The 16734-nt window shown below is 52.0% G+C and overlaps 1 protein-coding gene across 1 annotated transcript in view; it reads left to right on the plus strand.

Moving 5' to 3' along the window:
• Positions 1-16734, plus strand: part of JPH3 (junctophilin 3) — a 103755-nt gene that overhangs the window by 67164 nt on the left and 19857 nt on the right. Inside the window, exon 3 of the mRNA XM_073554918.1 lies at positions 14644-14768. Coding sequence (XP_073411019.1) covers positions 14644-14768 — 125 coding nt within the window. The remainder of the gene's footprint in view (positions 1-14643; positions 14769-16734) is intronic.

Consider the following 16734-nt stretch of genomic DNA (forward strand, 5'->3'; position numbering starts at 1 on the left):
GAGGAGGCGGCAGGCATTCTAGTGGATTGAGCACAGGAGGCGGCTGGAATTCTGGCTTGTAGAGGACAGTAGGCAGCAGGCATTCTAGTGGGTGGAAGAGAGGAGGCAGTAGGCATTCTAGTAGACAGAGGAGAGGAGGCAGCAGGCATTCTAGTAGATGGAGAAGAGGAGGCGGCAAGTATTCTAGTAGATGGAGGAGAGCAGGCGGCAGGCATTTTGGTAGGTAGAAGAGAGCGGGCGGCAGGCATTTTGGTAGGTAGAAGAGAGGAGGCGGCAGGCATTCTAGTAGATGGAGGAGAGGAGGCGGCAGGCATTCTAGTAGATTGAGGAGAGGAGGCGGTAGGCATTCTAGGAGACGGAGAAGAGGAGGTGGCAGGCATTCTAGTAGATGGAGGAGAGCAGGCGGCAGGCATTTTGGTAGGTAGAAGAGAGCAGGCGGCAGGCATTTTGGTAGGTAGAAGAGAGGAGGCGGCAGGCATTCTAGTGGATTGAGGACAGGAGGCGGCAGGAATTCTGGTTTGTAGAGGACAGTAGGCAGCAGGCATTCTAGTGGATGGAAGAGAGGAGGCAGCAGGCATTCTTGTAGATGGAGGACAGGAGGCTTCAGGGATTCTAGTAGACGGAGGAGAAGAGGCGGCTAGCATTCTAGTAGACGGAGAAGAGGAGGTGGCAGGCATTCTAGTAGATGGAGGAGAGCAGGCGGCAGGCATTTTGGTAGGTAGAAGAGAGGAGGCGGCAGGCATTCTAGTGGATTGAGGACAGGAGGCGGCAGGAATTCTGGTAGATGGAGGAGAGGAGGCGGCACTCTTTCTGGTAGACGGAGGAGAGGAGGCGGCAGGCATTCTGGTAGATGGAGGAGAGGAGGCGGCAGGCATTCTGGTAGATGGAGGAGCACAGGCGGCAAGTATTCTAGTAGATGGAGGAGAGCAGGCGGCAAGTATTCTAGTAGATGGAGGAGAGCAGGCGGCAGGCATTTTGGTAGGTAGAAGAGAGGAGGCGGCAGGCATTCTAGTGGATTGAGGACTGGAGGCGGCAGTAATTCTGGTTTAGGCGGCAGGCATTCTAGTAGATTGAGGAGAGGAGGCGGCAGGCATTCTGGTAGACGGAGGAGAGGAGGCGGCAGGCATTCTGGTAGATGGAGGAGAGGAGGCGGCAGGCATTCTGGTAGATGGAGGAGAGGAGGCAGCAGGCATTCTGGTAGATGGAGGAGCACAGGCGGCAAGTATTCTAGTAGATGGAGGAGAGCAGGCGGCAGGCATTTTGGTAGGTAGAAGAGAGGAGGCGGCAGGCATTCTAGTGGATTGAGGACTGGAGGCGGCAGTAATTCTGGTTTAGGCGGCAGGCATTCTAGTGAATTGAGGACAGGAGGCGGCAGGCATTCTAGTAGACGGAGGACAGGAGGCGGCAGGCATTCTAGTAGACGGAGGACAGAAGGCGGCAGGCATTCTAGTAGACGGAGAAGAGGAGGCGGCAGGCATTCTAGTAGATGGAGGAGAGCAGGCGGCAGGCATTTTGGTAGGGAGAAGAGAGGAGACGGCAGGCGTTCTAGTGGATTGAGGACAGGAGGCGGCAGGAATTCTGGTTTGTAGAGAACAGTAGGCAGCAGGCATTCTCGTGGATGGAAGAGGGGAGGCGGCAGGCATTCTAGTAGACGGAGAAGAGGAGGCGGCAGGCATTTTGGTAGACGGCGGGAAGGAGGTGGCAGGCATTCTAGTGGATGGAGGACTGGAGGCATTCTAGTAGAGGACAGTAGGCAGCAGGCATTCTAGTAGATGGAGGAGAGGAGGCGGCAGGCATTCTAGTAGATGGGGAGGAGGCGGCAGGCATTTTAGTTGATGGAGGAGAGGAGGCGGCAGGTATTCTTGTAGACGGAGAAGAGGAGGCGGCAGACATTCTAGTAGATGGCGAAGAGGAGGCGGCAGGCATTCTAGTAGATGGAGGAGAGGAGGCGGCAGGCATTTTGGTAGGTAGAAGAGAGGATGCGGTAGGTAGAAGAGAGGAGGCGGCAGGCATTCTAGTGGATGGAAGAGAGGAGGCAGCAGGCATTCTAGTAGACAGAGGACAGGAGGCGGCAGGCATTCTAGTAGACGGAGGACAGGAGGTGGCAGGCATTCTAGTGGATGGATATATAATTATTTTGATGAGCATCATAGGTGGTAATAGAGTATAAAGAGTCTATAAAGTTAAATTAATAAGCCACCATGGTGTGGATATAATATGGACAACTGCAGAAAAGACTAATATACGTAAATGGAAACATAGTCATATAATCCATAAAAATCATCATCTTTATTAAACATATATATTAAAATTAATTACACAGACAAAAGGACGTATAGGGCTAAAAGATGGTAACATGATGGTACCAGCATCCAAAATGACTAAGGTTAGGTATGTCACTGGATATAAACCATATCACCTCTTAACAGAATGTGGCGTCCACACAGAAAAATTCCAATTACCATATAGTAAAGATCAACTCAATGGCAAAAATATATCAATGTATGCACAGTACCTTAAATATGGTGGACAATTCTCCAGGACAATACCCGCCCACCCCTAGTGGATGGAAGACAGAAGGCGGCAGGCATTCTGGTTGATGGGAATAGAGCAGGCGGCAGGCATTCTGGTAGATGGAGGAGAGGAGGGGCAGGCATTCTGGTAGATGGAGGAGCACAGGCGGCTAGCATTCTGGTATATGGAGGAGAGCAGGCGGCAGGCATTCTGGTAGATGGAGGAGTGCAGGCGGCAGGCATTCCGGTAGATGGAGGATTGCAGGCGGCAGGCATTCCGGTAGATGGAGGAGAGGAGGCGGCAGTCATTCTGGTATATGGAGGAGATGAGGCGGCAGGCATTCTGGTATATGGAGGAGATGAGGCGGCAGGCATTCTGGTAGATGGAGGAGAGGAAGCGGCAGGCATTCTGGTATATGGAGGAGATGAGGCGGCAGGCATTCTGGTAGATTGAGCAGAGGAGGCGGCAGGCATTCTGGTAGATGGAGGAGATGAGGCGGCAGGCATTCTGGTAGATGGAGGAGAGGAGGCGTCAGGCATTCTGGTAGATGGAGGAGATGAGGCGGCAGGCATTCTGGTAGACGGAGGAGATGAGGCGGCAGGCATTCTGGTAGACGGAGGAGATGAGGCGGCAGGCATTCTGGTAGATGGAGGAGAGGAGGCGGCAAGCATTCTGGTTGATGGAGGAGAGGAGGCGGCAGGCATTCTGGTAGATGGAGGAGATGAGGCGGCAGGCATTCTGGTAGATGGAGGAGATGAGGCGGCAGGCATTCTGGTAGATGGAGGAGAGGAGGCGGCAGGCATTCTGGTAGATGGAGGAGATGAGGCGGCAGGCATTCTGGTAGATGGAGGAGGGGAGGTGGCAGTCATTCTGGTTGATGGAGGAGAGGAGGCGGCAGGCATTCTGGTAGATGGAGATGAGGCGGCAGGCATTCTGGTAGACGGAGGAGATGAGGCGGCAGGCCTTCTGGTAGACGGAGGAGATGAGGCGGCAGGCCTTCTGGTAGACGGAGGAGATGAGGCGGCAGGCCTTCTGGTAGACGGAGGAGATGAGGCGGCAGGCATTCTGGTAGACGGAGGAGATGAGGCGGCAGGCATTCTGGTAGACGGAGGAGAGGAGGCGGCAGGCATTCTGGTAGACGGAGGAGAGGAGGCGGCAGGCATTCTGGTAGATGGAGGAGATGAGGCGGCAGGCATTCTGGTAGATGGAGGAGATGAGGCGGCAGGCATTCTGGTAGACGGAGGAGAGGAGGCGGCAGTCATTCTGGTAGATGGAGGAGAGGAGGCGGCAGGCATTCTGGTAGATGGAGGAGAGGAGGCGGCAGGCATTCTGGTAGATGGAGGAGGAGGAGAGCGAGTGTGCATTCTTGTAGAAAGAGATGGATTGTAGAGTCGGATGAACAGGAATGCATTTTAATACACAGGAAGAATCCAATGTTTTCTCATAGAGGAAGATGAAGGCGGATATCAGGCCTCATTGTAGTAAGGGGCGAGGATCAGGCCTCATTTTAGTAGCGCGAGAGTCTTTAATTCTTCCTGATTGTGGCCAGGACCCTTCCAACCCGGTTGGAGCTGATCGTGAAATGGGTGTTGTTTTCTCTTTGTATTCGGAGCTTCATGATTTGCACAATGATCCGGTGAGGTGTTATTCTGACTTATAAGGATGATGACGCCGACACTGGCGGGTACAGGATGATGATACGCTTGTGATGATCCGTTTTTGAATTTGTGACAGCTCTGGCACCACTAAGGTAAACTTTTCTCCTTTCAGGCCAGCGGGGGTTAAATGTCAGTTTCCCCCCCCCCCCCCCCCCCTCCCCTCCTGCTGGCAAGCTGGTATAATTGCATTGCTGCTGGGTCAGCTGATGTGGGTGGTGACCACTCCCACCATCCTTTAAAGGTCACCTGATGCATGGTTGGAGTCCAGGCGTGACCATCCCTCATTCCCTATTGGTAGGGCCTTCCTCTCCCCTGTTCCATCCCCGTTGTGTGTTGTGCCGTCCGTTGACCGCCCACCCGTTGGGTCGTGTCACACTGTGATAGTCACTCCGTGACAGCAATGTTATTTGGGGTACAGAATGATACACTCATATTTGGGGTACCGGATGATATGACACTCTGGGTACAGAATAATGATGCACTGATATTTGGGGTGCAGGGCTATAAGTGCTGAAGCTGCAGCATTGCACAGTATCTAATGGTCTGGGATGTAAGGATTAGAAACATTGTATCGGTGTACAATCAGGGATGTACCCACTATTTATACACTGGTCCAGTCTTAAATATTTGGAAACCACACGGATGTAGCAGAGCTGAATGACTGAACCATGATAATGTAGACGGTTTGTCTGTAGTCCTATATAATATACGCCATGGCCACTGCATTGCACACTGACAAATTACACACTCAGCACTGCTACATGTGCATCCTGGCTCTTATGAGGATCCTCTGTGATCTAATTCCCCACAGAAAAACACAGAAACTGGAGAAGATTGAACTGTAATAAGACCATGTGGGATCAATACTGGTGCGATGTGTAATCTGGACCTGCTGGGAGACTGACAGCTGCAAATAATGGAGGTGGACAGCTGCTCCTTCTCAATAGGAGACCCTCCGGCAGCTCCTAATGGCCGACACGTAAGATGCAGGCCATGTACGGGCCGGGATGCTGCAGCCATACCTCCCCTGTGCGGGGGTCTTCTCACAGACAAATGTCCAGTGCACACCACGTCTCAACACATTGCATCCAATTCTGCGCCACCGCATGAATATTCCGCTTTGCGCTCGTCATCAACTCCCACCTCTTTTCTGGGAATGGAGATGGCCATCTGGTCTCTTCTCCTTCATACACATCTCCGAGACATGAGCTCCTTCATCACATAAGTGCAGCTTCTCACCTGATGAGAGATATCACAGGGAGGGGGTCTGATATTAGAGCTTGGAGCCGGGCTGTACCTCGAGTGTCAGCGTCATTATCCTGTACCCCGGGTGTCAGCATCATCATCCTGTACCCCAAGAGTAGGCGTCATCATCCTGCAACCCGAGTGTCGGCGTCATCATCCTGCACCCCGAGTGTCTGCGTCCTCATCCTGTACCCCGAGTGTCGGCGTCCTCATCCTGGTCCCCGAGTGTCGGCGTCATTATCCTGTACCTCGAGTGTCAGCGTCATTATCCTGTACCCCGGGTGTCAGCATCATCATCCTGTACCCCAAGAGTAGGCGTCATCATCCTGCACCCCGAGTGTCTGCGTCCTCATCCTGCACCCCGAGTGTCTGCGTCCTCATCCTGCACCCCGAGTGTCTGCTTCCTCATCCTGTTCCCCGAGTGTCGGCGTCCTCATCCTGGTCCCTGAGTGTCGGCGTCATCATCCTGTTCCCCGAGTGTCGGCGTCATCATCCTGTTCCCCGAGTGTCGGCGTCCTCATCCTGTACCCCGAGTGTCGGCGTCCTCATCCTGTACCCCGAGTGTCGGCGTCCTCATCCTGTACCCCGAGTGTTGGCGTCCTCATCCTGTACTTCGAGTGTCGGCGTCATCATCCTGTTCCTCGAGTGTCGGCGTCCTCATCCTGTACCCCGAGTGTCGGCGTCATCATCCTGTTCCCCGAGTGTTGGCGTCCTCATCCTGTACTTCGAGTGTCGGCGTCATCATCCTGTTCCTCGAGTGTCTGCGTCCTCATCCTGTACCCGAGTGTCTGCGTCCTCATCCTGTACCCCGAGTGTCTGCGTCCTCATCCTGTACCCCGAGTGTAGGCGTCCTCATCCTGTACCCCGAGTGTCGGCGTCTTCATCCTGTACCTCGAGTGTCGGCGTAATCATCCTGTACCCCGAGTGTCGGCGTCCTCATCCTGTACCTCGAATGTCGGCATAATCATCCTGTACCCCAAGTGTCGGCGTCCTCATTCTGTACCCCCAGTGTCTGCGTCATCATCCTGTACCCCGAGTGTCAGCGTCTTCATCCTGTACCTCGAGTGTCGGCGTCATCATCCTGTACCTCGAGTGTCAGCGTCATCATCCTGTACCTCGAGTGTCGGCGTCATCATCCTGTACCTCGAGTGTCTGCGTCCTCATCCTGTACCCCGAGTGTCTGTCCTCATCCTGTACCCCGAGTGTCTCTGTCCTCATCCTGCACCCCGAGTGTCGGCTTCCTCGTCCTGTACCTCGAGTGTCGGCGTAATCATCCTGTACCTCGAGTGTCGGCGTCCTCATCCTGTACCCCGAGGGTCGGCGTCATCATCCTGTACCTCGAGTGTCTGCGTCCTCATCCTGTACCTCGAGTGTCTCTGTCCTCATCCTGTACCCCGAGTGTTGGAGTCCTCATCCTGCACCCCGAGTGTCGGCGTCCTCGTCCTGTACCTCGAGTGTCGGCGTAATCATCCTGTACCTCGAGTGTCTGCGTCCTCATCCTGTACCCCGAGGGTCGGCGTCATCATCCTGTACCTCGAGTGTCTCTGTCCTCATCCTGTACCTCGAGTGTCGGCGTCCTCATCCTGTACCCCGAGTGTAGGCGTCCTCATCCTGTACCTCCAGTGTCTGCGTCATCATCCTGTACCCCGAGTGTCGGCGTCTTCATCCTGTACCTCGAGTGTCGGCGTCATCATCCTGTACCTCGAGTGTCGGCGTCATCATCCTGTACCTCGAGTGTCTGCGTCCTCATCCTGCACCCCGAGTGTCTGCGTCTTCATCCTGCACCCCGAGTGTCTGCGTCTTCATCCTGCACCCCGAGTGTCTGCGTCTTCATCCTGCACCCCGAGTGTCGCGTCTTCATCCTGCACCCAGAGTGTCGGCGTCTTCATCCTGTACCCCGAGTGTCGGCGTCTTCATCCTGTACCTCGAGTGTCAGCGTCATCATCCTGTACCTCGAGTGTCTCTGTCCTCATCCTGTACCTCGAGTGTTGGCGTTCTCATCCTGCACCTCGAGTGTAGGCGTCTTCATCCTGTACCCCCAGTGTCTGCGTCATCATCCTGTACCCCCAGTGTCTGCGTCATCATCCTGTACCTCGAGTGTCTCTGTCCTCATCCTGTACCTCGAGTGTCTCTGTCCTCATCCTGCACCTCGAGTGTCGGCGTCCTCATCCTGCACCTCGAGTGTCGGCGTCCTCATCCTGCACCTCGAGTGTCGGCGTCCTCATCCTGCACCCCGAGTGTCGGCGTCATCATCCTGTACCTCGAGTGTCGGCGTCATCATCCTGTACCTCGAGTGTCTCTGTCCTCATCCTGTACCTCGAGTGTCGGCGTCCTCATCCTGCACCTCGAGTGTCGGCATCCTCATCCTGCACCTCGAGTGTCGGCGTCCTCATCCTGCACCTCGAGTGTCGGCGTCCTCATCCTGCACCTCGAGTGTCGGCGTCATTAATCCTGTACCCTGGGTGTCAGCGACAGTATCCTGTACCGCGCGGGTCAGTGCTGTAGATATAGACTTGGGGAGTCCATATATACAGTGGGGAAAAAAAGTATTTAGTCAGTCAGCAATAGTGCAAGTTCCACCACTTAAAAAGATGAGAGGCGTCTGTAATTTACATCATAGGTAGACCTCAACTATGGGAGACAAACTGAGAGAAAAAAATCCAGAAAATCACATTGTCTGTTTTTTTTTTCATTTTATTTGCATATTATGGTGGAAAATAAGTATTTGGTCAGAAACAAAATTTCATCTCAATACTTTGTGATATATCCTTTGTTGGCAATGACAGAGGTCAAACGTTTTCTGTAAGTCTTCACAAGGTTGCCACACACTGTTGTTGGTATGTTGGCCCATTCCTCCATGCAGATCTCCTCTAGAGCAGTGATGTTTTTGGCTTTTCGCTTGGCAACACGGACTTTCAACTCCCTCCAAAGGTTTTCTATAGGGTTGAGATCTGGAGACTGGCTAGGCCACTCCAGGACCTTGAAATGCTTCTTACGAAGCCACTCCTTCGTTGCCCTGGCGATGTGCTTTGGATCATTGTCATGTTGAAAGACCCAGCCACGTTTCATCTTCAATGCCCTTGCTGATGGAAGGAGGTTTGCACTCAAAATCTCACGATACATGGCCCCATTCATTCTTTCATGTACCCGGATCAGTCGTCCTGGCCCCTTTGCAGAGAAACAGCCCCAAAGCATGATGTTTCCACCACCATGCTTTACAGTAGGTATGGTGTTTGATGGATGCAACTCAGTATTCTTTTTCCTCCAAACACGACAAGTTGTGTTTCTACCAAACAGTTCCAGTTTGGTTTCATCAGACCATAGGACATTCTCCCAAAACTCCTCTGGATCATCCAAATGCTCTCTAGCAAACTTCAGACGGGCCCGGACATGTACAGGCTTAAGCAGTGGGACACGTCTGGCACTGCAGGATCTGAGTCCATGGTGGCGTAGTGTGTTACTTATGGTAGGCCTTGTTACATTGGTCCCAGCTCTCTGCAGTTCATTCACTAGGTCCCCCCGCGTGGTTCTGGGATTGTTGCTCACCGTTCTTGTGATCGTTCTGACCCCACGGGGTGGGTTTTTGCGAGGAGCACCAGATCGAGGGAGATTATCAGTGGTCTTGTATGTCTTCCATTTTCTAATTATTGCTCCCACAGTTGATTTCTTCACTCCAAGCTGGTTGGCTATTGCAGATTCAGTCTTCCCAGCCTGGTGCAGGGCTACAATTTTGTTTCTGGTGTCCTTTGACAGCTCTTTGGTCTTCACCATAGTGGAGTTTGGAGTCAGACTGTTTGAGGGTGTGCACAGGTGTCTTTTTATACTGATAACAAGTTTAAACAGGTGCCATTACTACAGGTAATGAGTGGAGGAAAGAGGAGACTCTTAAAGAAGAAGTTACAGGTCTGTGAGAGCCAGAAATCTTGATTGCTTGTTTCTGACCAAATACTTATTTTCCACCATAATATGCAAATAAAATGAAAAAAAAACAGACAATGTGATTTTCTGGATTTTTTTTTCTCAGTTTGTCTCCCATAGTTGAGGTCTACCTATGATGTAAATTACAGACGCCTCTCATCTTTTTAAGTGGTGGAACTTGCACTATTGCTGACTGACTAAATACTTTTTTTCCCCACTGTATCTTCTCCTTGAAGCAGGAGTCACTCTTTTCATTTCTCGGTGTCGCCGTTGCTCCAGAGCTGCACTCCTAGTAACGGTCTGGACCTGCGGCTCTGGTAATCATAGAATGGTGGAGTTGGAAGGGACCTCCTGGGTTATCTGATCCAACCCCCTGCTCAAAGCTGGATTCACTATAAAGATGTCACTTTCCCGGATGAATCTTAGTCCTGATAGGTGTCGGTGTAAGGCACGTCCTGTGTTCTGCTGCTCAGGATCTCCGAATAAACGAGAGATTTGCAGAAAGGTGTGATGGCGATGAAGGACGAGTCTGTGGGGTCGCTGGGAGGCCGGTCACTTACACGGGGTCACTGCTTAGTTGTTACCTGAATCCTTGACACTGGCTCCTGAGATAACGCCATACCTACAGATCCTGGCTGTGGGGTCTGCAGGGAGTACGAGGAGCGGGGTTTCTGCCTCGTGTTGCTCCATTCTGCAGATCAGACCTCACATTAATATTTCTATTCTTCATCGTGGAGTAATTATATCTATACAGTCACCAGCCATAACCACGCGACCAGTGTCAGAAGAGAATGTCATTGATTATCTGGTGACAATGGCGCCTGTCAGGGGCGGATGTGTCATCAGCAAGAGATAGTTCATGGAGCTGATGTATCACGAGCTGGAAATACAAGCAAGAATCTGATGGAAAGGCTTAGTAGTGATGTCTGGATGACCGGATCAGAGCATCCCCAAAATTGCAGGTCGTGTGGAGTGTTTCCGGTATGCGGCGAGTATTATGGGATGTTCCCAGTATGTGGCGGGTCTTGTAGTGTGTCCCCAATATGCGGCGGATCATGTGGGGTGTTCCCGGTATGTTTTAGGTCTAATGGAATATTCCCAGTATGTGGTGGATGCTGTGGGGTGTTTGCGGTACACGGCAAGTCTTGTAGGCTTTTCTCAGTATTCAGAGAGTTTAGTGGAATGTTCCCGGTATGCAGTGGGCCCTGTGGGGTGTTCCCGGTATTCGGGGGTATTGTGGGAAGTTTGCAGTATACGGCGGGTCTTGTAGGGTGTTCCTGGTCTTGTGAAATGGTCCCGGTATGCGGCTGGTCTTGTTGTGTGTTCCTGGTATGCAGCATTTCTTGTGGGATGTTCCCGGTACGTGGCAAGTATTGTGGGATGTTCCCCCATACACAGCGGGTCTTGTGGGATGTTCCTGGTATGCGGCGGGTCTTGTAGGGTGTTCCCAGTTTTTGGTGGATACCGTGGGGTGTTTGCGGTACGCGGCAAGTCTTGTGGTATGTTCCTGGTGCGCGGCGAGTATTGTGGGATGTTCCTAATATGCAGTGAGTCTTGTGAGGTGTTCCTGGTGTTCGGCAGGTCTAGTGGAATGTTCCCATTCCCAGTGGGCACTGTGGGTTTTCCTGATAATCTACGGGTCTTGTTGGGTGTTCCTGGTATGCGGCGGGTCCTGTGGGGTGTCCCCGGTATGGGCTGGGTCTAGTGGAATGTTCCCATTCCCAGTGGATACTGTTGGGTGTTCCTGGTTCGCTATAGGTCTTGTTGGGTGTTCCCGGTATGCGGCAAGTATTGTGGGATGTTCCTGGTATGTGGTGGGTCTAATGGAATGTATTGTGGGATGTTCCCAGTATGTGGTAGATACTGTGAGGTGTTCGCGGCACGCGGCAAGTCTTGTGGAGTGTTCCTGGTACGCGGCGAGTATTTTGGGGTCTTCCCAGTATGCAGTGCGTCTTACTGGGTGTTCCCAGTATGCGGCGGGTGTTGTGGGATGTTACCGGTACGTGGTAAGTATTGTGGGATGTTTGTTGTACACAGCGGGTCTTTGTGAGGTGTTCCGGGTATGTGGTGGGTCTAATGGAATGTTCCCAGTATGTGGTGGATACTGTGGGGGTTTTCTCGGTATGCATTAAGTATAGTGGACTATTCCCAGTATGCAGTGTGTCCTGTGGGGTGTCCCCGGTTTTCGGGGGTATTGTGGGGTGTTCCTGGTACGGGACAGGTCTTGTAGAATGTTCCCGGTACGCAGCGAGTCTTGTTGGGTGTTCCCGGTACGCGGCAGATCTTGTTGGGTGTTCCTGGTACCCGACAGGTCTTGTTGCGTGTTCCCGGTCACAGCGGGTCTTGTGGAATGTTTCCAGTATGCGGCGGTCCTTAGGTGTTCCTGGTACGCAGCGAGTCTTGTTGGGTGTTCTTGGTATGCGGCGGGTGTTGTTGTGTGTTCCCGGTACGTGGCGGGTCTTGTGGAATGTTTATGGTATGCGGCAGGTCTTGTTGGGTGTTCCCTGTACGCTACGCGGCGAGTCTTGTTGTGTTCCTTGTACGCGGCGGGTCTTGTTGGGTGTTCCTTGTACACGGCGGGACTTGTTGGGTGTTCCTTGTGCGCGGCGGGTCTTGTTGGGTGTTCCTTGTACGCGGCAGGTCTTGTTGGGTGTTCCCTGTACGCTACGCGTCGAGTCTTGTTGGGTGTTCCCGGTATGTGGCTGGTCTTGTGGAATGTTTCCGGTACGCAGCAGGTCTTGTTGAGTGTTCCATGTATGCGGCGGGTCTTGTTGGGTGTTCCTGGCTGGTACACGGCGGGTCTTGTGGAATGTTTACGGTATGCGGCAGGTCTTGTTGGGTGTTCCCTGTACGCTATGCGGCGAGTCTTGTCCAGCGTTCCCTGTACGCGGCGGGTCTTGTTGGGTGTTCTCGGTACGCGGCGGGTCTTGTTGGGTGTTCCCGGTACACAGCAGGTTTTGTTGGGTGTTCCCTGTACGCGGCGAGTCTTGTTGGGTGTTCCCGGTACACAGCAGGTTTTGTTGGGTGTTCCTGGTACACGGCGGGTCTTGTGGACTGTTTACGGTATGCGGCAGGTCTTGTTGGGTGTTCCCTGTACGCTACGCGGCGAGTCTTGTTCTGCGTTCCCTGTATGCGGCGGGTCTTGTTGGGTGTTCTCGGTACGCGGTGGGTCTTGTTGGGTGTTCCCGGTACACAGCAGGTTTTGTTGGGTGTTCCCTGTACGCGGCGAGTCTTGTTGGGTGTTCCCGGTATGGGTCTTGTGGAATGTTTCTGGTACGCAGCAGGTCTTGTTGGGTGTTCCCGTTACGTGGCGGGTCTTGTGGAATGTTTCCGGTACGCAGCAGGTCTTGTTGGGTGTTCACGATACGCGGCGGGTCTTGTGGAATGTTTCCGGTGCACGGCGGGTCTTGTGGAATGTTTCCCATACGCAGCAGGTCTTGGGTGTTCCCAGTACGTGGCGGGTCTTGTTGGGTGTTCCCGATACGCGGCGGGTCTTGTGAGTTTCCCAGTACACAGTAAGTACTTCAGTTCAATGGAAATTGCACCCTGTAATGTCGCTGAAGAAGGTATCCCGTCCTCAGGTTTCAGGGCATGTCTTGGGGTGCAGAGCTGTCGGTCAGGGTGTCGTCTCCTGCTCACGCTGTCTCCTTTTTCCACAAGGCATTTTTGGAGCAATATTCCACCCTCCTCCGGGACCTTCCCTTATATTACGACCTTATTGCGGCATGTCATCAGTTTTAATACAGAGAATGTTACATGCGGAATACGTCCGAGAGCTGAAGATACGAGTGTCCCAGCGGCTATTGGCATGTCTGTAGTATTCGGTGTGGGGGAGGGGCAGCACTGAATTACAGCAGACAGCTCTTCGGGCGCTCGTTATGTCAGGTGCTCTTCTCTTTACTCATTAATTATGCAGATCACCCCCGGTCGCTGCAGTTAATAAGGATGTGGTTGATTATGGGCCGAGGGCAGCTGCAGAGCCGGAGTCCGCAGGCTGCGTGGTGGCATCCATCCTTGCAGCATTGTCATTAATTGCCATCTTGTCCACGGGAATTCGGAGGCAGGTGGTCGCTGTGGGCGGGGAGCCGCGTGTGAAATGATAGGTTGCGGTGGCATAAGGCGTGTGGCACTGCTCAGATGATTTCGGGAGCTTGCGTAGGCTTCTCTCCCAGCGATGCCAGATTTCTCAGTCTGCAGGAGAAGGCCGGCTGTCTGCAGCGGACATTAATAATTCAACACAATTTGCACTCTGGTGGAAGCGCGCTATGGCTAATACACTCCACGGCGGCCCCCAGAGACCCCCGTACAGGAAGCCAGGGTACACCTCACAGGACTGTGCGGACTGCAGCAGGAGCTGGAGAACTACAAGATCCAGCATGCATCTACCCATGACATGGCATGCTGCAAAAGCCATTTTTTAGTGCAGAAAAAAATCGGTCTCTTCACTTTAGTAAGGACACAGAGTTGCTGGAGAGGGTCTAGGGGGTCACAGCTGCCATACTCACTGGCATTGGAGGCCTCGTCTGTAAGGAAGTGATCAGCTGCCAAAGAAAAGACACCTGAAAAGTGATCTCTATAGCATAGACACGGACTGTTCATAAACAGGACACCACCACATGGAGGGATGACGGTGCCAGCACTAATATTGGGAGGGCTTCTTTACAGTAAGAGCAGTGATACTCCGAAATATCCACAAGAGAAACCAGAATGAATTTCCTCCCAATCCAGGGATCGCCGACCCTATTGTATCCCTCTCTGGGTAAGCGAGTGACATTTACTGCTGGGGTCGCTGTCGGCATAGTCTCGGCTACAGGGAGACAGAGTTTTCTTGAGAATTTTTATTTTTTTTAATGGATTTGCTCCAAAATAAAAGTTGCAAAAATCACAATAAAAAGTTATTAGGAAAACTCCCCAAAAGTTGGTGTGGGAAAAAAAAAAAGCATGCGGAAACTTCTAGGAGACGTCTCCTGATGGATCCGGTCTAAAGTAGAAAGTGTCCATTTAAAAGGCTGCAAAAAAACTCTCCAAAATGCCTCCAAAAATAGCATTATCCCAAAGGTTTCTCCGCCTGACTCTCGTCATTCCTGACGCCCTCCAGAATCCCCCGTGTGCTCCAGGGGTAGCAGGGTGTCGCCTCTGACGCGGCTGTGATGGAGTCATTAGAACAGACAGATTGGTTTGTAGGACAAGTCTCGGCATGCCTGTGATGTATGCCAGGGCATGCTTGTTCTTGTAGTGCCCTCCTTCAGGATCGGAGCTGGATCTCAGTTTTTTTTTTATCTGTTATTTTCTGTCTTTATCTGCTCAGGACGTCACATTCCAGGGCGAAGGCTGACGCAGCTGCTGCAGCGGCTCTCAAGGCGCAGGAAGAAGCTCAAATTGCCAGGATTGCTGCCAAAGAGTTCTCTCCATCCTTCCAGCACCGGGAAAACGGTGAGTGCCAGAGCGCCCCCTGCAGCCCGAGGTCCTCGCTGCTCAGTCACTGACATCTGTCTGTTATATCCATCCAAACCTTGGCGCCCCCTGTCTGCCACGACGTACAGATAGGTTCTGAAATAGGGTACTATGTGCTGAGGTCCAGCAGAGCCAAAGTGTCCCTGTGGTTAGGGCTGTCCATGATCAGCGCCACTAGCATCATGTGGTAAGTCGCAGCCAATGAGCTGGGGCCTGAAGAGATCACATGATCAGGTGCAGCAGCTCAGCAGTCAGTATCACACAGGATAGGATTAGATACACAGTTCAGCAGACGGTATCACACAGAATAGGATTAGATACACGGCTCACCAGTCAGTATCACACAGGAGAGGATTAGATACCGTGAGTCTGCGGCTCAGCAGTCAGTATCACACAGGAGATGATTAGATACACGGCTCAGCAGTCAGTATCACACAGGAGAGGATTAGATACACGGCTCAGGAGTCAGTATCACACAGGAGAGGATTAGATACACAGCTCAGCAGTCAGTATCACACAGGATAGGATTAGATACACGGCTCAGCAGTCAGTATCACACAGGATAGGATTAGATAAACGGCTCAGCAGTCAGTATCACACAGGATAGGATTAGATACACGGCTGAGCAGTCAGTATCACACAGGATAGGATTAGATACACGGCTGAGCAGTCAGTATCACTCAGGATAGGATTAGATACACGGCTCAGCGGTCAGTATCACACAGGAGACGATTAGATACACGGCTCAGCAGTCAGTATCACACAGGATAGGATTAGATACACAGCTCAGCAGACAGTATCACACAGAATAGGATTAGATACACGGCTCAGCAGTCAGTATCACACAGGATAGGATTAGATACAGTGCCTACAAGTAGTATTCAACCCCCTGCAGATTTAGAAAGTTTGATAAGATGCAAATAAGTTAGAGCCTTCAAACTTCACACAAGAGCAGGATTTATTAACAGATGCATAAATCTTACAAACCAAAAAGTTATGTTGCTCAGTTAAATTTTAATAAATTTTAAACATAAAAGTTTGGGTCAATTATTATTCAACCCCTAGGTTTAATATTTTGTGGAATAACCCTTGTTTGCAATTACAGCTAATAATCGTCTTTTATAAGACTTGATCAGGCCGGCACAGGTCTCTGGAGTTATCTTGGCCCACTCCTCCATGCAGATCTTCTCCAAGTTATCTAGGTTCTTTGAGTGTCTCATGTGGACTTTAATCTTGAGCTCCTTCCACAAGTTTTCAATTGGGTTAAGGTTAGGAGACTGACTAGGCCACTCCAACACCTTGATTTTTTGGCTCTTGAACCAGGCGTGGTTTTCTTGGCTGTGTGCTTTGGGTCGTTGTCTTGTTGGAAGATGAAATGACGACCCATCTTAAGATCCTTGATGGAGGAGCGGAGGTTCTTGGCCAAAATCTCCAGGTAGGCCGTGCTATCCATCTTCCCATGGATGCGGACCAGATGGCCAGGCCCCTTGGCTGAGAAACAGCCCCACAGCATGATGCTGCCACCACCATGCTTGACTGTAGGGATGGTATTCTTGGGGTCGTATGCAGTGCCATCCAGTCTCCAAACGTCACGTGTGTGGTTGGCACCAAAGATCTCGATCTTGGTCTCATCAGACCAGAGAACCTTGAACCAGTCTGTCTCAGAGTCCTCCAAGTGATCATGAGCAAACTGTAGACGAGCCTTGACATGACGCTTTGAAAGTAACGGTACCTTACGGGCTCGTCTGGAACGGAGACCATTGCGGTGGAGTACGTTACTTATGGTATTGACTGAAACCAATGTCCCCACTGCCATGAGATCTTCCCGGAGCTCCTTCCTTGTTGTCCTTGGGTTAGCCTTGACTCTTCGGACAAGCCTGGCCTCGGCACGGGAGGAAACTTTCAAAGGCTGTCCAGGCCGTGGAAGGCTAACAGTAGTTCCATA

The sequence above is a fragment of the Dendrobates tinctorius genome, unplaced genomic scaffold (assembly GCF_039654945.1).
Source record: "Dendrobates tinctorius isolate UK_male_01 unplaced genomic scaffold, ASM3965494v1 ptg000214l, whole genome shotgun sequence".
In the NCBI taxonomy this organism is placed as follows: domain Eukaryota; kingdom Metazoa; phylum Chordata; class Amphibia; order Anura; family Dendrobatidae; genus Dendrobates; species Dendrobates tinctorius.